Raw genomic sequence first — 22,945 nt, forward strand, 5'->3', positions numbered from 1 at the left:
TGTGCCGCCCACTGTGCCGCACAATTCTAAGGAATTGTGAATAGAGTTATACTTTGCACAGTTATCAGTGACCATTCTCAATTGTGATTGTATGATGGAGGAAAGATCATTGATAAAAGTGAAGAATGCTTATGCTTGTGTCTAGGACACATTCCAGTGGAATTCCTGTACTGATGTCTTCGGACTGAGAGAACTGATCTTGACATTATCACAACCATCCTCCTATGAAGTAGTTATGACTCCAACCAGTGGAGGGGTTTCTCGATTCCGGTTGATACCAGTTTTTCAGGAGCCTCTTGATGTCAGATTTGGTCGTATGCTGCCTGGATGTCAAGGGCAGTGAGTTTCCCCTTACCCATACAAGAATCTGGCTTCAGGCACCACCTACCTCAGATTATGGAAGAAGTTCTTTGGTGAACCAAAACTTCCACCTCTGTTTCCGACATCAGTATTTTCACAGATCCAGGAAAGGGGATGGGCCATGAATTCAACCCATTTGGAAGCCTTTTAGAAGGGGTAATCTTGAACTGGACTTTCCATAGAGGCCGCTGTGATTTGGAAGCCTCCTAATTCAGAGTGGGGGTATATACCATAGATTGTAGGTAGGGTGAATATGCTGCAACAGCTTGGAGCTCCAGCCAGAACATCTGCTAGTCTGGTTTGCCATGTTTATTTATCTTATTTCATTCCTATGTGTCCACTATAGCTTGTCTGCAACAACTCTCACGTCTACCATTCAATGAAACCTAGGTTAGCACCTTTTTTTTTGCTGCCTTTCCCTTTGCCCTCGAAAAGATACCTCTGACCATTTAATCAGATGTGAGAAGCTGCCAAGTACTGATGTTTCCTTTTGTAGATGTCATCTCTAGAGTTTTTCTGTTCTTGGAATTTCGATTGCCTCTTTATTTGTCTGCTGACCTTGAAAAAAACATGAAAAATGACTGAAAATAGTTTCACATCCATTGCAATCCATCATGAAATGCTTTTGTGCTCATTCTAGTTAGTGGTGACAGTGTGATTTGCAAAATGTAGCTGTCTATTAAATAATGCCAACACCAGCCTGTTGATTTAAATAACTGGCAAGCTGCAGAGTGATAGACCCACACTGTAACTCTGGAATGGTTTTCAAATGCATTAAAATAAGTCAGCCACTGGATAAAGGACTACAGTGTATTTTGCACTATTAAAGGCATAATCCAACCTCTGATCAACAAATAACTGTTCAAGTTTCTCTCATTCTTTTTATTCAGTTAGCGATCTGCTTGGCAGTTTGTAAACTTTGACAGCTGCCATTGCAAAGCATTAAATGTTTCTGGAAGTGTTGACTCTGCACATTGGGCTGTTCTGAGAATGAGAGTTTATGGTTTTGACAGATTTATGAGTTTCTTTTCTAAATGCCTACTCAAGTCATGTTTGTCTCCATTAAGAGATATTTCAAATGAGGTTTTCAATGACTTCCAAATGTCATGAAATTTAGGAAAATGAATGATGATATGATTGAGACGTAGAAAATTCTTAAAGGGCTTGATATGGCAAATGCTGAGAATGTGTTCTCCCTCACCATGTAGTTTCAGTCAAGGGATCACAACCTCAGAATGTGTGGTCAGCCATTTGAGATTGAGATGAAGAGTCATTTCTTATTTTAGCCGATTATGGATCTTTGGAATTCCCTTAGAATACGAAGGAATGTGTGAGATTTGGAATGGAAGTTGAAAGTAGATAATCAGCCATGGTTGTCTTGATAAACTACAATGGAGGGAAAAGTGAGGACTGCAGATGCTGGAGATCAGAGTCGAGAGTGTGGTGCTGGAAAAGCACACAGGTCAGGCAGCATCCAAAGAGCAGGAGAATTAACGTTTTGGGTAAAGCCCTTCTTCGGGAATCATGTTTTGGTTTATCAAGCAGGATGCTACCTGACCTGTTTGATAAACCAAACACCTTTTTTTTTACTGTTCTTAGCCTCATACGGTTTGAAATTCTTATTTTTCTGTGTATCCTTGTGTCAAATTATAAATTTAATAATTTTTTTCATATGGGTGAACATCTGTGAAGCACTGGAAGATATTTTTATATCAAAGGTGCTTTGTAAATGCAAAATGATGGTTACAAACTTGCTAATCTAAGCATATACATAAACAGTGCCAACACTGTTAAAACATTTACATTCAAAACATATTAATATTTCATATAACTCTTCCTTTGTTGCAATTTATCATCTTTCTTCATTCTTTTTAAAGGCTGCTTGTTTTCCAATGTCGATAATTATTGTTGGGGTTGGACCTGCAGAATTTGATGGTAAGAAATAGAAATTGTTGAACTTCAAATAAGGCAGAATAATAATTAATGATATTGTAATTCTAATTTGCATACAGAAACATGAACACAAGGATCCTGAATGCATGACAGAAGAAGTTTTAATCAATATGTGTGGGACGCACCCAAACTTTAGGCCATATGATATATTAGATGATGATGAATGTGCAAAGACAACATGATAGTTGTTGGCAGACAAATCAGAAAATAAGCAAACAATGCGGTTTTAAAAAAAAAGTCATCAAATGCATTGTGGTCTTTAAAATTGCAATTTTATGTATTTTAGCAATTATTCCAAGAATGAATTTACCCAGTCTCAAATAATCAGACCTGTACACCATGGTTACTTAGAATTAGTCTTTTTTTTTCTGTTTCTATCATTGTGCAAGTTCAATGCGTTGAACTACTTTTTGCTGCTTTTGTGACAATTTGCTACTATCACACTTGCATTAAAATGAGTGGACTCAAGTTTGGATTGTTGGGTTCATAGCACTATTATGGTAAATAGGTTTTATGACATATTGGGTGGATTAGGTTCAGTTCAGTTCAGAAGAATAAAGTTTCAGCTTCATGATAGCAGAAGAACAGGTTAATCCTAGCACGAGAATAAGGTTTCAGTACAGAACAGACGTTCCATCCTAGCAGCAAGGCAATTTGTTAGATTTGTATGATCTCTGGGATGTGAAAGGTGTAAGTCTCTTAGCTGTCAGAACTGAAAAACAATCCAATCCATGCATACAATTATTTCAGGAGTCCAAGAAGGAGAGTAGAAAGAATCAATAAAGTACAAAATTAAAGTGATAGATAGGAGTCATTATTCTTTGGGATTGAGTACCTCAAAAGGATATAGCTGGGGGAAAAAGTTTGAATCAGTGTTATTGCAGTTTATGTTAAGATCTTTTTAAATTGACTTGCACACTTTTTTTTACTGTCTTGTATAATAAACTTGTTTTTGAATATTAAATGACATTGGCAGTCTCATGGTAAACATGTTCAGTGACTATTTTCCCCAGTACCCTACTGTGACAGTCAGACATATAATCTGTCAAGCCATGTTTAATTCTGGGATCTGACTTGTTCAGAATTTTCATTAACTGGTATCATAATAAAACACCTGCCCGTGAAAGAGTGGCTGGAATGTGCAACACTTAAGAGTTTTGAGGACTATTTACTGGTCCTGACTTTGTGCTGGTCAGCAATGCACCTGCTTGGGAACATTTTCTGAGAGGTGACCAATTATCAGATGATTCCATGTTTATCATCTCATCAAAGTCAGTGTGTGGAACATGGAGGTGGGAGAACCCAGGAAAGGACCCAAGGAAAGGTTTGGTTGCGGGCCCCACCTGGGAGGTTGAACACTGCTGAAGAAAGGGAGAGTTAGGGAGCACATCAAACTAAAGGCACTTACAAAACCCTTCAATGCCCCTTTGATTTCCTGACAGAAGGGTATTTCTGAATTATTGCCAGTTACCTGACCCAACAAGAGCCCAGATGAGACCAGGACACCAGATAGCCTTCCCAAACTTCATGCAGTCAGTTTCTAATTGCAGTAGTCACCTACGAAGAAACTTACCCGGAGGTAGGTCCATACTTGGAACATTAACTCAATGGAGTTTTACAGCTTATTCCAAGCCCCACATGTACTTCTAGACCAATCTGTGCAGGCCAGGAACATACTCCCCAGTATCCTGAATGTTCATATTAAGTAAGAACTTATGTGAGAACATGTACCCTTAAAATCTGCTCTACCACACCATTAGATCTTGGCTGAATTTATGCATCAGTTTCACTTTTTCACTTTGTCTCCATATCTCTTAGATATTTGAGCACTTAGGAAGCCATCAGTCTTTGCCCCGAATATTCTCAGTGATTGAGCCTTCATAGATGGTAAATACCAATAATTTACAGCCCTTTGAGTTTCTTCAGTTTTCAGTCTGAAGGAATGAACCTTTCATGCTGAGATAATGAGTTGGATTATCAGCTCAGGGCAGCCTCCCTGCACCTTACCATAAATGTCAGGTGTTTTGATTCTTTCTTTTTAACCAGTGTGCCTTTAACTATAATATGAGAATTGTTGCCAAATTCCAGTATCACCTGTCCGTGATGCTGGCGGCTGAGCAGGACTGCTAATGATTGCTGGTATTATGGAAGGACCAAGAGGAAGAGGATCTATGGATGTCCTGGATCCTAGTATCTGGGATCTATTGGGGCTAGCTGACAGACTCTGGTGAGGGATTCTTTTGCTGGAAATACTCAGCAGATTGACAGCATCTATGAAGTGGAAAATGGTCTATTCTAATGACAGATTATCACTTGATAGGTTAACTCTATCTTTCTTCACAGATGCTGCCAATCCTGCTAAGTATTTCCAGCAATGTTGATTGTATTCCCCCCCCAACAGTGTTACGCTAAATCACAGGAAATGAAACTAGATGCAGAGGCAGGATTCAGTAATTGCAGATCTCAGGCAACTGCTAAATGCCAAACAGTGTTCAGAATTTAAAGTCCACAAGATTCCTTTTCTTGAAATAGGCGTCAATGGCATCAGAACCTCAAAGCTGTATGGTCTGTTTTCAAAGCCATTTTGGATTGGAAGATCCAACTTAAATTGACTTTCCCAAATGATAGGAATGACTTTGCTCACTGGCACTTTGCTCACTCATTCTTAAAAGGAACATCTTTTAAAAAGATGTACAGAAATTTTATTTTGGTTCTTGCTGCTCCGCTTGGGAGAGAAGTGGGAATTTTTCATGTGTTATTTCATGTACTAAGATGCTTGCACAGTTTCACAAATGTGATTGTGAATTTTCTGCAAGCTTGGAATGAGAGTCTGTCTTAAAAGTGTTATGATATAGAGATGTTGGTGTTGGACTATGGTGGACAAAGTACCACACCAGGTAATAGTCCAACAAGTTTATTTGAAATCACAAGCTTTCAGACCACTTCTCCTTCATCAGATGAAGTGACTTGTGATTTCCAATAAACCTATTGGACTTATAATCTGGTGTCGTATGAGTTCTGACTTTGAAAGTGTTTAATTTTGGAGAAGTACTGAGTACTAACATACAAATGGAACTAAATCAGCAAGTCTATAGCAATCAAAAGTTTTGGCATACTGAGGAATCCATTTAATATTCCATACATATTTTTGATATTGTTGCTAATTAATTGAAAGAAAGATGTACCCCTCTACTATGAGTACATTGGAAGGGGTAAAGGTTGTGTGTTTAGGCTGAACATCAGTGGATAAAAGAACATAATTTTATACAGAGATGATTAAGACTTCAATGTCATCAGAAAGCAGAGACAAAGCAATATAACAAAAACAGTATATATTTTGGCAATTGTGTGCAAAAGGGCCCAAATGTATGCTTCAGTCTTTTTGGCTAAGAATTGGAAAACAAACTTGAGCTTCAGGCTAAAGAATAGAATGAGTTTGAATCTCCAGGGATATAGTTTAGACTCTGGACAAAAAAAAAGTACAGTCAGAACACTGAATACATTAGAAGGCAATGCATGACTCAATTCACTGCTTTTCAGATGAACTTCTAACATGTTGCATGGATTTATTATCACACACTATTTATCCAACCATTTATTTAGCTGTGTCAGAAAAATTATATACTTTTATGACTGTTGAATTCTGGTTATTTAAGGAAATGAGCAAATCATGATGCCTTTTGTTTGCAATGTGCAAGGCTTTAAATCGCAAAGATAGATTGTTAAACTGATATGGACTGTAATAGGCTATTCACAGGTACAGCTCTGCACATCATTTGCTTTGTAACACATGGGGCTGTTAAATGGCTGATATGAGTTGCCACCAGCAGAGGCAGCTTGCCTTCAACTTTTAAACTGGCCAAAGAACCCTTTCGTTTGTCTAATTTCCACAAAATGCAGCCCAACGTGTATTTCAAAATAATCATGATGATGTGAAAATTCGTGAAATTTACATTCATCCAACTTCTGTACCTCAGTGAAATCATCATGACATCTGTCACCCCTTTATAACTTTCATTTCTGAATGGAGAGATCCCTCTTTGTTGGGAATTCTGTGCCAAGGAACCCAGAGAAAGGTGTCTCCTGCTGTGCTTGCCTTTGACTTTGTAACCTGCTCCCCACACCCCCCACCCCACACACACACACACACACCTCACCTTTCTCCAGAATTCCGACAACAATCCCTGTTGAAGTGCTTGCAGCAAAACTGACAACAGGCACTGCTTTCATTGGCATTGCCAGCAGTGGAGAGGGTTAGATAACAGCATTCTGTGGTGGGATTTCTACTCCAAGGACTTCTGAGTTCCAGGAGAGGCTTAATCCTGGCTAATTGAGTGCTGACAAGCACATGATTTGATTGACCTTCCTTCCTGGAAACAATGTGTGTCAATAATTGGAGTGTGCGATGCCTGTTGCCCACATTCAATCCAGCCCCTTAGCTTTTCGATTTCAGACAATATAGATGTCAGACAAAATAGGACACCTCTAACCCTATCATGAAAAACGTGTGCAGGGCTCTACTTGAGGAAACTGTGAGCATGGCTGATCCAAGTTTGTTCACATTTCTTGGCCTTACAGGTTAACAAAAGCTCCTACTCAGTGAAATAGTATATTTTTTTTCCCATGACTGTCTTTTCTGACCTAGTTCCTGTTGTATTCAGTACTAGTGAGTGTTCTATCCTTAGTTCTTTGAACAATTCATTAGACAGTCCTGAGAGTTCCTTCAGGATACCATTGCTTTCCATTCTTGTTTCTCCCCAAGTCATAACAGTTCTTTTGTCAGCCTTTGATGCTGTACTCCATAGTAAAACAAACTTATTCCTTCCATACTGCCATCCTCTCTTACTCTCTCCCCTGCTCCGAACAAGGCCTTACATACAGGTTCAGCTCTGAAATCTTTTTTAGTGATATTAGTGTCATTGAGGAGAAAGATAGAACCTGTACTTAATTGTACTTAAACCTATTCTGGTATATTTGTTGAACTGCTTTTACCCTTTCTTAGAATATTGTCCTAACACATCTATCTATATTACATCACTGATTTTCCTTTCTCTTCCCTGCTTGTAGCAATGGAGGAATTAGATGGGGATGAGATTAGAATATCATCGAGAGGAAGATATGCTGAGCGAGACATCGTTCAGGTAAGACCTTGAAGAGAATGGTAAGAAAAAGCACAGGATTCTAAGATCATGAGAATTTTTATTCTAAATGTCAGTCAGAACCAGATCGCCTTTCACTTGAAAGTCATTATAATAATTCTCCTTTATCTCAATAAATACATCAATGCAAATGCAATTCTTTAATCATATAAATATAATAGTGACAATAATACTTGATATTTTATTATATCAATTTCTCTCCCTTTCTGCATGTTTGTTTAAGTTCATTTTTTTTCCTGATTAACACATACGGAGATCCAGGAGATTGAGCTTTTCATGGGCCTTCAGGCTATTTGTGGATCAGATGGCTTTTTATGATAATCAACAATGGTTATATGAGTCACCATTTTATTGCAGATTTGAATGCAAATTTCTCCATCTGTCAAAGTGGGATTCAAATCCAAGTTCGGAATTACTGGTCCAGTGTCATTACTACAACAGCACTGCCTTTCTTCATGGGCCTTAAGAATATCACTTGAACTGGGTGTTACTGAGTCGGGAAGCTGCTTTCCAGTTTGTTTCATGTTATAGATGCTGGGTTTAGAGGAAGCCAAAGAAAATGTCCCAAAATGTCAGTGATTTAGGTTGAAATTCTGCAAGTGCAGTTTAGGTGGATTGGCTAGGGGGGTGCGAGATGCTTATCAGAGGGTGGGTGCAGACTCGATGGGCCAAATGACCTCTATCTGCACTGTAGGGATTCTATTGTACCAAATCTTTCCTACTTAATAGCTACAGGATGGAAAAGATCTTCCAAGGCTTCTCGTCTAAATTCCTGAATGTTTCAGATATGTTTATTTCATACAAAAGTTATTCAAATTAATGCCAGTCGATCCCAGCAGATGCAATTCTAACATTAGTGCAACATTCACCAGGCAAAAGCCACACCATGAGACTGGTGGAGTAAGCTGCCGACAGGGTAAGGCCAGGTCAATTTGACTGAAACTAAGATACTGAAATGGATTATCACTCCTCGGTCAGTTGTGCTGAGATGGATGAATTCCAGGGAACATGACTCTAATCTTTAAAAATGGCTGCCTGGGATGTTCAGGTTTCAGTCCAGAGAGGGCAGGCGTCAGGGAAGATGACCCTGGAGGTACTGAGGAGGTTGCTGGGTGTGATGCCTCCCTCAGACATCCAACACTGAGAAATAAAAAATAAAACATCAAAATCCCTTCAGCCTTTGCCCTCACTCTCACATGCTCTTGGTGCTCCATCTACTCATACCCATGTACTTCATGCCAAGCTATGCCCTCCCAAGCAACACTGTGGTCTCTCATGCCTCCATACCAAGTTATGCCCCTCAATCCACCCTTATGCCAACTTAGGATAAACTCAGGCTGATCCATGTTTGCCCATCACCTGTTGTCTTAAGTCTATCTCGCCAACTCACCTATTATCCACAACGGTCAGATCTCAGGACATGCAGAGATGAGATGAAATGAAGTTCGAAGTGCAGGCTTCTAAATATTAGAAAAAAAACACTAATTCATTAAACCTATTTTCTACATTTACATTATTTCAACTAAATAAGGCCTTATGACAACAACCATTTCATTCAGTGTACAATTTCTTTAATAAAGGCTTCAACAAGTCTATAACCACTTGTAGTTGAGTTTGAATTGGCTGGCACACTACTTTGAGAATGGATATTTATAAAATCAAATATGAAGTAATAATCCACTAATGGAAACCTTTGGGCATACACTAACAAATTGAGAGAAATACTAAAGAATAGAGTTGGTTAGCTCAGATGACTGGACATCTAGTATGCAATGTCAAGTGTAGCCAACATTCTAGATTCATTCCCACACTGGCTAAAATCACTATGAAAGCGCAACCTTCTCAACCTCCCACCTCACATGAGGCGTAGTGACCCTCAGAATAAACTCACCACCACCAACTCTAATGGGAGAGCAACCTTATGGTCCTCTGGGGCAATTGTGACTTTACTAATAAAGAATCTTTCTTTAAATATGGGAGACTTGCTTTTAAAGATTTAAAGTGTAGGATTTTTAAACAGTTTGACAGCTCCCGTTGATACTTGCTTTGAACAATTTTGTCAGTTGATTTTGACAGGTCAGTTGATAGGTCCAATCAGCTTCAGATTAATGTTTTGGGGAAGTCTTGTGCACATTTCTACTTAGTTTTAAGTATTCCAAAGGACACCTCATCCTCATTAAAGGTGTCTTGGGAACAGATCCATAGGGTTACCTAACTTTGCCAAAAGGGTGCCCTGGTCTATGCTGCACACATCAGACTTCACAGTTCATGCTGAGCAAAATTCCTTGTTGAATCTCGATCCGACTCCGTTGCTACTTTTGTGAGAATGGAAAGTGCCATGGTGAGATTTGACATGACAGAGAGACTCTCTGCTGTGCTAAAAATTTAGGCCACAGCATGATGAAATATCCACAAGATACTGAATCCTTCCTTGTTTGTTTGTTTGTTTTCTCTCTTGTTGTAATTTATTATTCAGCAGTAGCATTAGAATCATAAAATATTGAATCCAGTCTAGAAATTTCCCTTGTAATGAGTTGTATTTTCATTTGGCAGCTAATTTAGCTCTGTCATAAATTATTAATAGGACAGTATTTCAACTCTTCCAATGAGAGACATCACTCCTCACTGAATTAAATAAGTATTGTGCTAACAATAGTACCAGTAATTCACTCTCAAATGTAGCAAAAAAAGCCTGTTAATTAGAATAACAAAAGTCTCAGAGCAATCACCATCAATATTAGGAGACTGACCTTTGTCTTCAACGGATCTTGTCATAAATAAAAGAAAGATTAGCGCATTAAGCGACCTAGACCAATTAAACAGACAGATAGGAAATGACCTGGAGTTTAATGTAGATTAATGTAAGGTTTTCAATGTTATTTGGCAAACATCAAAATCACAAACATTCATTAGCAAGAATGACAAAGGAAAATAATTTAGGTAAAGTTATTAAGCTTTTCGTTGAAAGATTAAGATAATGTCAAACTACTGTCAACAAATCTCTTCCTATGATACATTTTCAGGATGTTTTAACAAATCGCAGCAACCATGTATAAATCAATGAGACCATTTGCAGAAAGATCTAAACTTTCCTCATGCCATTTCATGTAGTTTTCAACAGAACATGAATAAATATTCCAAAAAATGGTGAAAAACTCATTCTGGAATTCAGAACATGGTGGCTCAGTGGTTAGCACTGCTGCTTCACAGCACCTGGGACCCGGGTTCAATTCCATCCTCGGGCAACTGTCTGTGTGGAGTTTGCACATTCTCCCTGTGTCTGCGTGGGTTTCCTCTGGATGCTCCGGTTTTCTCCCACAGTCCAAAGATGTGCAGGTTAGGTGAATTGGTCATGTTAAATTGTCCGTAGTGTTAGGTGCATTAATCAGAGGGAAATGTGGGGAGTGGGTCTGGGTGGTTTGCTCTTCGGAGGGTCGCTGTGGACTTGTTGGGCTGAAGGGCCTGTTTCCACACTGTAGGGAATCTAATCTAATCGAAAATCTCAGGTAGAATTCTTTGAATTTTGTCTTTTTTTTTCAAGCTGATTTTTATGAATTAATCCTATTAAATTGATCATTGCCAACTTGGGAATAGGAAGGGAAATTTGGCAATGTCAACATTTCCTTCTCATAGACATGTATTCTCCTTTCCATTATCACACTCTTCAGAAGCCCACTGATAATCCTTGATGATGATATTGGGGGCATGTAGGCAATTGATGTAAAGATCACAAATGGATCAACACAATATTATTGATGACATAGCAGGCTCAAAAGGCAAATGATTTTCTCCAGTTCCTATTTAATTTGTTCTTAGACTGCTTATACTCTTGCAATCTGCCACCTCTTCTCTAAACTGTTTGTGTTGTATATGATAATTTTATGGTACATTTTAGATCCATCTAATCTTTCAGTCTTTGACTGAAGAAAAAACAGTCCAGCCTGAAGTCCAATTGAGACCGACTGTTACTTTGCTTCCTGATAGATCTACTTACAAAGACTGAGTAGTCAATTCAACTTGTACCTATAGCTATCATGCAGGAAATTGCGTCTTATGTACGACAAAATGTCTCTGCTAATTAAGAGTCCTGAGTGGGATTGGATGGGATGTGGGTGTCTCTTCGATGGGCCAGTATTTGTTTCCCATCCCTAATTGCTCTTGGGAAAGTGGTAGTGAGCTGCCTTCTTGAACTGCTGTAGTCCATATGCCATTTGGGAGGGAATTTTTCGCTACCTGTTATCCTTATGCCACTGTGAATTAAGCTTTATTCGGAGTATAGAAATTAATTTTCCAACAGGATCTGGGGTGGACAGTACTACACACAGCATTCCCATGTCACCATAATTAAATTCACTGGGTACAAGGCTACATGTAGTTTTTGTGGTCTGCGGGAAACCAATTTTCCACATTAATGTTGGATGTTTCATTTTTGCAGCTGCTCTTTAAATTTTTGAAAGGCTGCTCTTAAGTGTTTGGTCACCCTTCAGCCTTATGGTCCTGAGCTATGGCTGCTATGTGCAAAGAGGGTTAGGCAGATCAGACGGCCTTGTCATGGGCCTGCTCTTGGGCTTCGCCAAAGTGGCCATTAATATGTCCAGGCAGCGGGCTATGGTGGGTTATTGTACAAGACTGTCCCTCTTCATGGTTTTATCTGTGCTCAGGTGTCCATGGAGAGGAAGCATGTTTTGCCCATGGTGCCTTTAGATGGGCACTGCAGGGACTGGGGCCACAACCAGGAGCTGTTTAATCCCAACTAATCCCAATTAAAGTTTATTTTAAGAGTGGAAAGGAGGATTGGAGTGGTAGTGTCTACCTCTGAGCCAGGAGGCCTCACCTGCTGCAAGTGTAATGACATCTCTGAACAGGTTAATTAGAAAATATCTTGAAAGGGAGATTGGTGGCAGTACATTACTCCAATCACAAACTGCCATTCGTTGGGATTACAGCTTCTTACACTTTCATCTTTAATGTATTGTCTTCTGATCTATCTCTATTTTTCCCATAATTCTGTACCGGATTTGCTACAATCAGGTTTGTCACAGACTGAAACACCTAAATCAAATCTGTAAATTGCATTTTCTGTGACTTTAACTGTGAAGCATTATTCCTTTGTGACAGTCTATACCTCTATAAATTATAACATAGTTAACCATGAAATCACACTACAATGTTTACCTTGCATTGTGTAGCCCCATCACAAGTGCCAGCAGTTTGTTCTATTCACATATCTTATCATCGTGCAGGTGCATCGCCAGAAATTACATCACCCATCCTTTCAACTCCCTTCAATTGCTTTTCAGTATTATCACGGTTTGTGAGACATTCACTCCTAGAGGCACCATTATTTCTCCATGTTAAACATTACACACTGAAATCCAGTTCCAGACCCTCATCTAGTCACTGTGTCTTATCATCCAGCCACTTAAGTCTCCCAATTTAAGGCCAAGCTGAGCATTGAGTCCATAACTTTTCCATCACAAAGATCCCTACTTCCAATTCTGTTTTTTTCATTTTGTCACTTGCAGAACGTATTCTTTAATTGTTTTCTTGGTGGCCTTTAACTTCAATCTTCTACCCACCACATACCTCTAATCATCCCAAAATCCTGATAACATCACATCCCTGAAGAAGGGCTTATGCTCGAAATTTTGACTCTCCTGCTCCTTGGATGCTGCCTGATCTGCTGTGCTTTTCCAGCGCCACACTTTTGACTCCAAAACCCTTATTGACTTTGTGATAGTAAACCTAAAAAACTAGGAAGTAGTGAGGAGTGCAGATGCTGGAGAATCAGCGTTGATAAAGTGTGGTGTTGGAAAAAGCACACCAGGACTCATGAGGGGTCCTGACCAATCAAAATAATTAGAACAGTCTATAAAAAAAACTGCTGCACACAAATTATAAGCTGGAATAAGATGACAGCATTTTAAAATTAATGTTGATCTTTTTTAAAAAGTGAATTAATAAAGTAACTGTGACAGAAAATTTGGGAGATGTAGAATATGGTGCCACAGTAGTTATCGATTCAGATATCAATTAGTGTTCCCAAAACAGGTCACTATATCTGGGTAGTAATGGTATTCAGACACATTGAGAAAGAATGCATAACTAGATTAAGACAATAAGACGGTCTCCATGGCTGGCAGATGATGGACAGATTTACTGGAGAGGGGAAGCAAGGTAGGGAGGTTAAAGGAGGGAATTCCAGAATTGATGAAAACATGGTCTTAGCAGTTCTCTTGAATAATTTGTGTACTTAAAAATCATAATTTGTGAGACTTGTCTCTGAGGAACTGAGCATTCATCAGCTTCCAATATATCTAACAGAATGGAGGCAGCAAAACCACTGAAGAAGACTATGCTGGAGAGTTCTCAATAATGTAGCAGCACCAACACCCACACCCATTCCTTCCTTATTTGATATTAGTTTGCATCCAGTGCTCCCACATTGTTAAGGGACAGCAATATATTGTGAGAGACCAGCACCATTCAAAGCTAGCCTGCACCTCCTAAAGGGATAGTGCACTGTTTTGGAACTCATGCTGCAGTGGAAAAAGATATAATGATGAAACAATAAGGCGGAGAGTGGATACTCAGATTTTCTCCTGCACCAAAGATGTGCAAAGTCTACAGTTGATCCATTTGCTCTCTGCAGAGAGAATGAACAGTAATCTGCTATATTAACATAGAAACTAGCAGTAAGCTCCTTTATTAAACAGTGGACATTAACCTACAAGATTTTGGATTCAAGAAGGGATTTGGATGCATAAATGTTACCTTTACAGTCACTGATAGTGCTGCCCTTGCACTGCATTTATGCTGCACTGTGACACACACATACATATATGGGTTAGGTGCAAGGACAGGCCATTCAAACTCTTAAGCTTATTAAGGTAAGACCATGACTGATCTTGCTGTGGCATTAATGAACTTTTTTGACACTTCACTAACACATTTCAGTTACAATGTGCTTACTGAATCACAGATATTTTGTTCGAGTTCAGCCAGCAATATTGCTCTTGTGACCTGATGTGGTCTCCTGATAATGGCCTTTTTTCTCCACTCTATCCTTAAACAGCTTGCTATGCTTTCTGCTCATATTCTCAGTCAAGCTGAAATCCAAAGGCCAAAGCTATGACTGCCTCCATGCCTGTAAGAAACATGTTTATGCACAATCGTAAAGTCACATTCAATACCTTCAACACCTGCCACACCATTCCCTGTAGATGTTAGCAACTTTAAAAGGAAACTCCAGAGACCAGCAAACAAATGTGATGATGGCCTGCGGGAATCAATCAGCAACTGACCTATAAGTAGCTAGTGATCCCCTCAAAAAGCACTGCTAGGAAGTGCTATTTGCTGTCAAACATATGTTCGCCTATGCATGATTTAAAAAAAACAGCATTAGCTGAAGCACTGAGTTCCAGAGTTGCAGCACTATCACCAAACCACTAATGCCACAAAATGCCATGTGTGCTAATGCAATCACCAACATGGCACCTCATGTAACTCACACCTGGAGAACATGGGTGCAGGTGAGCATTGAAGCTTGTATTCCCAGATGATGTTTCGGCTTCCCCATGCCTTTTGTATACACTCCACATTTAATATGAGAGTGCTCACTTTCAATTAATAGCACTTTGTAGTTTCTGAGAGCCCGTTCATGTGATGGGGTGGACTAATGTGCAATATTTAATTGGCCAATCACAAACTTGTTTTTAATTCTTGCATGGGATATTGGCATTCCTGGCAAGGATAGCAATTGTTGCCCATCCCCAATTGCCTCTTTGGGCTACTGAACAGGGCTGTTAGGAGTAAACCACATTGCTGTCAATCTGAACTCCCCTATGGGTCAGGCCAGGAAAGGATGACAAATTTTCTTTCTTAAATGATTTTGGTGAGCCAGTTGGTTCTTGTGGCAATCAACAATGGTTATTTGGTCTTCATTCGACTAGCTTTTAATTCCAGATTTTATAGAAGTTGAATGTCATCATCTTCCATATTGTAATTTGAACCCAAGACCCCAGAACATTAACCTGGGGATCTGAATTATCAGTCCAGTAACATTATCACTGTCACCACCCAAACAGCTTGCTACATGTTGACATAGAACTGTTGGGTTCACTGCAGAAAGAAGTTAAATTTATTTTGTAAGGTACAACTTTTTGTAAGGGGGTCGTGCTTTGGATCATGCATTTCATCTTTCATTTTTTTTGTCATGGTGCTGTTTGCCTTTTGAGTTGGGCTGTAACATTGCAGCAAATGTTTTCATGGCTTCAGTCTGCCTTTATTGCTTGCAGTCAGCAGGCTTGCCTGTCTCCAGGAAATAATCTGTGCCACTAATACAGAGCAGAGTTTGCCTCCAGCACAATTAGGACATATACACACCATGATAGTGTTGTATGAACGATGCAGATGCAGCATGGGATCAGCACCAAGAAATGTTGGAGTTTCAGCTTTCCCAAAGTACTTTACAGCCAATGAACAACATTTTAAGTGCAGACACACATAACTTGATGCTTGTAATATGAACCAATATTGTCTTAAGATTATCATGCAGACTACATTGAAGCTATGAGGGTTTTAGCTGAAATTTAAAAAATGTTAATTGTGATGGAAATGAAGGTTGTAAGACAAATCAATGGAAAGGCAATGTGCAACATCATAGCAGTATTTAGAGTGGCAGTTATTTTAAACAGTAATTTGTGTGGTTGATAATATTTCAATTATTACCATATGAGGATTTGTAAATGGATGATGTATATCATCTGAAGAAGGGTTACTGGACCAGAATTGTTAACTTCCTTTCTCTCCACAGATGCTGTCGGAACTGCTGAGTATTTCCAGCAATTTCTAATTTTATATCTCCAAGTTAGATTCAAAGAATAACTCTCAAATCATATTATTTCTAGTCAGTAGTTGGTCACTGGGGGACTTCAGGTGGAGGTTTTAAATTGTAGCTGCATGTCCAGGAGACCTGGCATCAGTCATGAACTGCCATGCCAAATAGATGAGCAAGAGGATTGCCTGAAATTAGCCCATTTGCTTTCATGGCAAACAACTGATATGCTGGGAATGTCAGTTGTATTCCAGATGGGAGTGCACTGGTTGCAAAGAGGTTGGCCTGCAAGGATGGTATAACCAAAGTCTGTGACCAATCTAGAAGCATGGTAATAGATTGTCGTAGCGGAATGCGATAGGGAATGGTGAGCGATAGCAGCCACAGCTCACAGTTAAATATGGAACTAGCAGGAATAGATTTCTTACATATCTTTTTTGCTAACAGCTTCATGCTGCCATTTTGTCTGAGAAAACTACTTGTAGCTTGCATGATGGGGAGGCAGTGACCTAGTCTTGGGATGGTAATCCAGAGGCCCAGGTGAATGCTCTGAGTTTGAATCCTACCATGGCAGAAGGAGAAATTTGAACTCAATGGAAAAAGAAAGCTGTCCTAATGGCAACTAGGTAATCATTATCAATTGGCATAAAAACTCACCTGGTTCACTAACATCCTCTAGAGAGAGAAATCCATCATCCTTACCTTGTGTCGTCTACATGTGACTTCACACCTGCGGCAGTATGATAGAATCTTAACTGCCTTCTGCAATTTTTCTACCAAGACACTCCAATCAAGAGGGAATTAAGGATGTCCAATAAATTCTGGCACAGCCAGTGATGCCCACGTCTCATGAATGAATAACAAAAAGATTAAATTCTGCAGATAGTTACAATCCAAAATCTGAAAGGGACCTGAGCTGAGCATTGGACTATGTATTTACATGTAACATTTGGATGAAGTCATTGCCAATGACATGGAATAAGCATGGGCATATTCCATATCCCATCAGACTCTTCAATGCCCCGTTTTACCTGGTTCAGTTTATAGTCTCACTGATTCTATTGCATGTTTTAAATATCTCGCAAACAAAGAGAGCTTTGTGCTTTAACGTGGTGAGGATGCATCTATGCAAATATAAATTTTATTTACATTGACTATTCTCCACTTGTGCACCGATTAACAGCAAATTTTATGGAATGGTAAATACTACTGTGGAGTCTTAATTGCTAATTTTTTGTCATCAAAGTTGAGTTGGTAAGAAGCTTTGTTTCTTCGCTGCACTTATTGTTTCTGGCTGGAACTATTCTGAGTTTTTCACTTTTCAGAAATAAGTCCTAAGAGAAACGCCAATTAACTTTTAACATTTTGTCAGTGTGTCTGTGCAGTTCCTTTGTAAATTTTGAAGTCTGATTGTTCATAACTAACAATGTGTTTTTCAGTTTGTGCCTTTCCGGGACTACGTTGACAGAACTGGAAATCATGTGCTGAGCATGGCTCGACTTGCAAAGGATGTCCTAGCTGAGATTCCGGAACAATTTCTCTCTTATATGAAATCAAGAGGAATTAAGCCTTCTCCTGCTCCACCCCCATACACTCCCCCAGGTTATCCTTTGCAGACACAGCTTTAACAGAGGCTGACTCCAACATTCCCAGTTGTCACTGTTGACCTGAACCATTTTGAGTGGCAGATTCCACTTTTTATTAAAAATCAGGTTGCTCTACAAAGACTTATGGATGTTGTCAGCTCACCACTCAGAAAGCATCCAAGAGTTTCTGCTGGGCTTCGGATTGCATGCTGTCAACAGTACTATCATCGGGCAAAGACTAGAGAGAGGGTGCATAAAGAAACTAATTTATTTCTTCAAGGCGGAGAGAAGATCCTTGCGCCTCATAGCTCAATCATCTCCTTTGAAACTATGGGAATTGTGGACTTTGCTGAAGAAGCAGATGCTGACAGGGCAATGATAAAAGTTTGTTTGAAAATTAATGGAAATTGAAGTCCCAGCTTGTTGTAAATAACTGATAATGGCAGTTCTTATTCTTTGAATGTTTACATGTTGACTCTTTTTACAATTGAATCATTTTTCTAAACATATACTTCCTGTAAACACAGTTTTAAATATTGTTACAATTGTGGTTTGCTTGGTGTTACACCTCTATTTACTAATGATTAACTCAGATGGAGGGTCCCTGTTCTAGTGCATTAGTGATTCTCAAACAATAGGCCACATGATCTGGTCAGTGGTTAGTTAGCCTGACTGCTTCCTAATGACTACTACCTGAAATTGTACCTCAAAAATGACAGCCTCCCAACCAACTCTCAATTGGCCAGCCCTTTTGTTGTTTTGTTATTTATGTGACAGCAAAAATGCTTTACTATGAAAACAAAGCCTTGGGAGAAGGGAGGAAAAACAGAGGGGTAATTGGAAAATAGCAAAAATATTGACAATGCAGGCATTGCAGTCTAATCCATAACATTTTTGGGAGCAAGAAACTGTTTGATTGAGGAAGACCTGGATAGATTTGAGGACCACTATACACACCATGCCAATAGTGTGCAAGCCTGAAAGCGTCAGGTCAATGTGCCAGAAAAGTAACTGCACAGGTATATGTTCTTGTGCTCATTTATTAAGTTCTCCATTATTTTGTATATGCTTGTTCAGATCTTACAGCACGTGCCCTAGCTGCATGGACACTTTTTTGGAAGAGAAATGCACTTTTGTGAGTAGTGTGCTAGATTAAATTCAGTAACAATATGGCCTTAAATTCTCAGTAAATACTTACAATGACTTTTTTGCATTTTGCCTTTGGATATTGAAAAATGTGACATGTTTTGGAACATTTTTTTGTGCCAATACCGTAGTTGCTTTTTAATTTTTCCACAGGAGTGGAAACTTGTTGCTTAGTTTATTTACTATTTTGCATTTTATGGAAATTTTAAACATTATAGTTTCAATAACAAACAACTTACAACTTCTGGATTTGCAGGGCAATGTCAGAATATGTGACAAAACTCGTTCTGTAACTGTAAATCACTTAACTGGAAAAATGGTTTTTTAATGGATTACATACATTCCTTCATATATAAGTACATCAGAATGCAGCCAAACATAAAATTTACACTTTTCGTACCAAAAAATTCAAATTACTTTGAAAAATAATAGAAATGAGAAAAGATAAAAATTGTGTTCATGAAATGATTAAATGATTGTTGGATTTTGTATTCCTTACACAGTCACTAAATTACATTTGTGCCACGTGTACTGGGCCAAATCCCTTTTTGTAATCTTAAAAGAAATTGTAATTTTTTTAAAAAAACTAGATTTAGCTCTGATCTAAACCTTTTATGCTCAATGTCACTGGGGAAGATGGGACCAAGTATGCTTCACTTCTTAGAGCATTCATGAAAATTCAATTATTTTGTGACACTTTTCATGTTGCTGCAGATAACTGACAGCAGTAAAAGCGCAGCAGTGTCGTCATATCATTAGTCAGTACGTTTTGCCAACAAAAGAAAACAGTTATAGCAAGAAAAGTCTCAAATTTGATGTAATGAGAGCCAAAATAAACCCTATGTTCTCATTACTTCCCTTTGCCACACCCCCAAAAAGAATGAAGGTCATAAGTAGGGGCAAAACAAAACTTCTCATATTGCTGACATGTGTGAACTTAGCCCTCTAGAGGTAAGATGCCCTGTCACCTTACTGCACATGTACACTGCAATCCAATATAATATCCATTTAAACTCGATTACAACATTTCTATTTATTCACATCAAGCCAGCTCTGATACTAACGTGAAATTGAGTCCACTAATTTTGTTGAATTACATTACTAGGCTTTTTGTTGCTATAAATGTCCTTTTAAAACCTTTTGTTCTTCATAATTTTTTATTGGTTATCAGTTATGATTTCAGGATCAATTCTGAAATTAACAATTATGTTTATCTTTGTTTCTAAAAATTACTATTTGAAAAGTTTTAAGAAGTAAGTGTCATTGACAGTGGTTAGTTTATGTTAAAAAGGCATGTACCAATTCAAATCTTGTAATTACGTACAATTTGATTAGTATTGATAAATAGTGATTTTCAGAATCTATTGTGCTCTGAATGTTTAACACCAAATATATTGCTATATGCTTTGTATTCAATATCGTACAAACTGTTTTCATGAGATCTTATATTGTCTATCTACAGAAGTATTACATATTATTTTAACACTGAGTAAAAACACAAAATTAGATATAATTGATTTTTTTTACATTATTTAGTGTAAACAGTTATTGGCACCAGTGAATTTGTACATTGATTATCTTAATGAATGCTAAAACAACAATCATTACCTTTCTTTTATAGTTCGCACTCTAGATATCATGTGACAAAGTATAATTAAACAGTATACTACTGTGTCATCTCAAAGATGTGAGGAATAACTGACGGACTACATTCTTTATCTGACAAATAGTACAGATAACTGGATGATTGTTGAACAGTAAATATATATTTCAATGGTTGCCAAACTTTTGTGTTGCTAACATAAGAGTATTTAAAATATCAAATCACAATCTGTACAGGTTCCTATAACAGCACAGCTATCACAATGAAACCCTGAAATCTGTGCTTTGGAATAACTCAAAATCAGCAATTACAACTCCAGAAATCTAGACTGGCTTTTCGTTGTTACCAAACAGAAAATTCTGGCCATATCCAACATTTTAGACAGCATCTGTGGAGTGCAAACTGGTTGACTTTCAGACTGATGACTTAACACTTGAATTAGTTTATGGAAAGACCATCAATATGAAATAATTTTTTATCTTTTCACACCACAGGTGCTGCCTATTTCTAGCATTTTCTGTTGTTATGTTTGATTTCCAGAATCTGCAATATTTACCCTTTGATTTGGGCATTGCCAGTTGTCATTTAAATAAGAAAAACTTAATTGATCTAGACTCACTGAGAAATGTGCTTTCTTGTCATATCGAACTTTGTTTTGTCTTTCAGAACTGAATTTTCATTCATGCCTAGAGTCCAATAAAAGAAACCGATCACGGAAATTGTCCACAGTAGCTCAGATCTTACATGTGCTATGGAATGTTACTAAGTAGAATATCTGAGCTAAGATGAAACAAAATAATAAAATCCTATAAGTGCCAGGGTAAAATTAATGTATTTCATTTTTTAAAGCTTTGTGTTCTCTTATTTTTTATTAACATATGTGTGATAATAAAACTTACAGTTGTGAGACAAGTAAATGTTTCCTCTTTTCACCCAAGGATGTGCTGTGTTCTCCAGTTAGATACAGTACAAATTGCCTACTGCCAATTGTAACAAATAGCTTCCTTATACTGCTGTAATAATGTACCAAACTGCCCTTTCCTGATCCTGTTATAAATTCAGCTTGTCAAACTACCACTAATGAAGTGATTATTGCCAGCATCTAAAATAGTCAGTTTAACTTTCAGCTTACAATGCCAGACAAGATATTAAGATAATAAATCAGAGATAACTTGATAGTCACAATTTATTTTACTAACCCCTCCATTCGTGATGTTGCAAATAGTTGAAGATAATGTGCCAAAAGAATAAATCCATTTTCATTCACTTTGAAATAAACATTTTTCATTCATAATTCTTTCCATTAACAGACAGGCTTACCTTAGTACTGGGGAGAAAAATGTTATATGAAATGACTTATGGGTAGTCTTTTTCTGACTTTCTCAAGATGCAAGGAAAAACAAAGAAAGCAAGTCACTCATATAGTAGTTGCACTCAAACAAGATATCCATCAATATATCAGTTACATCCTGGCACAGCTGTGAGAGGAGAAAATTCTATCATGAGCTCAACTGTTGAATCTGCTTTGTGTTTCAAACTTCAAGCTAAATTATTTTGGATGCAGTATAAAACCTATTATAGCCAAATCGCAGAAGCGCATCTCGCTGCGCCAATCTATGAATTTCTCCTGAAACTCAAAATCTTTAATATTGGTGTCCTAAGTTAATATTTTAATCCTGGTAAATAAATGAGTGAACAACTTGTTTTCACTAATGTATTGTTGAAAAATTGTTACTTTGGCCAACACGAGTCCAGATCAAATGTGGTTACAACTTTTTTTTTGGTAGTAAATTGTTTGTTCCTTTTTTCCTCAGCTATTGAATGAAGTTTAACAAATTCTAGAAGCAGTGATATAACCATGTCATCAGTAACATCATCCTAAAGTTGGTGAAATGGTACCAAATAGTGCCTCTTTAAAATCATTATCATTATATGTATATCATAAACCCTTTAGCTGGTCACCAGAAAATTATGCTTTCAAGTATATTATTGCTTTCTCACATTAGCTTAAAGTGATATGGAATATTTTTAAGCCTGTTCTAAATTTATTGTTTTGATCTAATCCCTGCACATACAACTCATTTATGTTATGTTTCATTTCAGAGTGAAAATTATATTCTTTGTGAGATTAACTTTAAGATTTCTGAGAATCCAATTATCATTGTGATGAATCTCACAGGGAACAGACAGTGCATTTCTAAAACTGCATATGTATAGATTTAATTCGTTTTGGGCTTACGTTGCTCAACACATTAGTGTAAAAATCCCTGTGTTCAATTCTACCATTTGTTAACAAGTTTAA

At 37.9% G+C, this 22,945-nt stretch overlaps 1 protein-coding gene across 2 annotated transcripts in view; it reads left to right on the forward strand.

Annotated features, from left to right (window-relative positions):
• Positions 1-20,171, forward strand: part of LOC132826766 (copine-8) — a 359,716-nt gene extending 339,545 nt beyond the window's left edge. For both annotated transcript variants that reach the window (XM_060842950.1, XM_060842949.1), the window contains exons 18-20: positions 2,238-2,295; positions 7,381-7,454; positions 17,748-20,171. In XM_060842950.1, coding sequence (XP_060698933.1) covers positions 2,238-2,295; positions 7,381-7,454; positions 17,748-17,936 — 321 coding nt within the window. In that variant the 3' untranslated portion in view covers positions 17,937-20,171. The remainder of the gene's footprint in view (positions 1-2,237; positions 2,296-7,380; positions 7,455-17,747) is intronic.
• The last annotated feature ends 2,774 nt before the right edge of the window (positions 20,172-22,945 follow it).

This window comes from Hemiscyllium ocellatum, chromosome 23 (assembly GCF_020745735.1).
Source record: "Hemiscyllium ocellatum isolate sHemOce1 chromosome 23, sHemOce1.pat.X.cur, whole genome shotgun sequence".
In the NCBI taxonomy this organism is placed as follows: Eukaryota; Metazoa; Chordata; class Chondrichthyes; order Orectolobiformes; family Hemiscylliidae; genus Hemiscyllium; species Hemiscyllium ocellatum.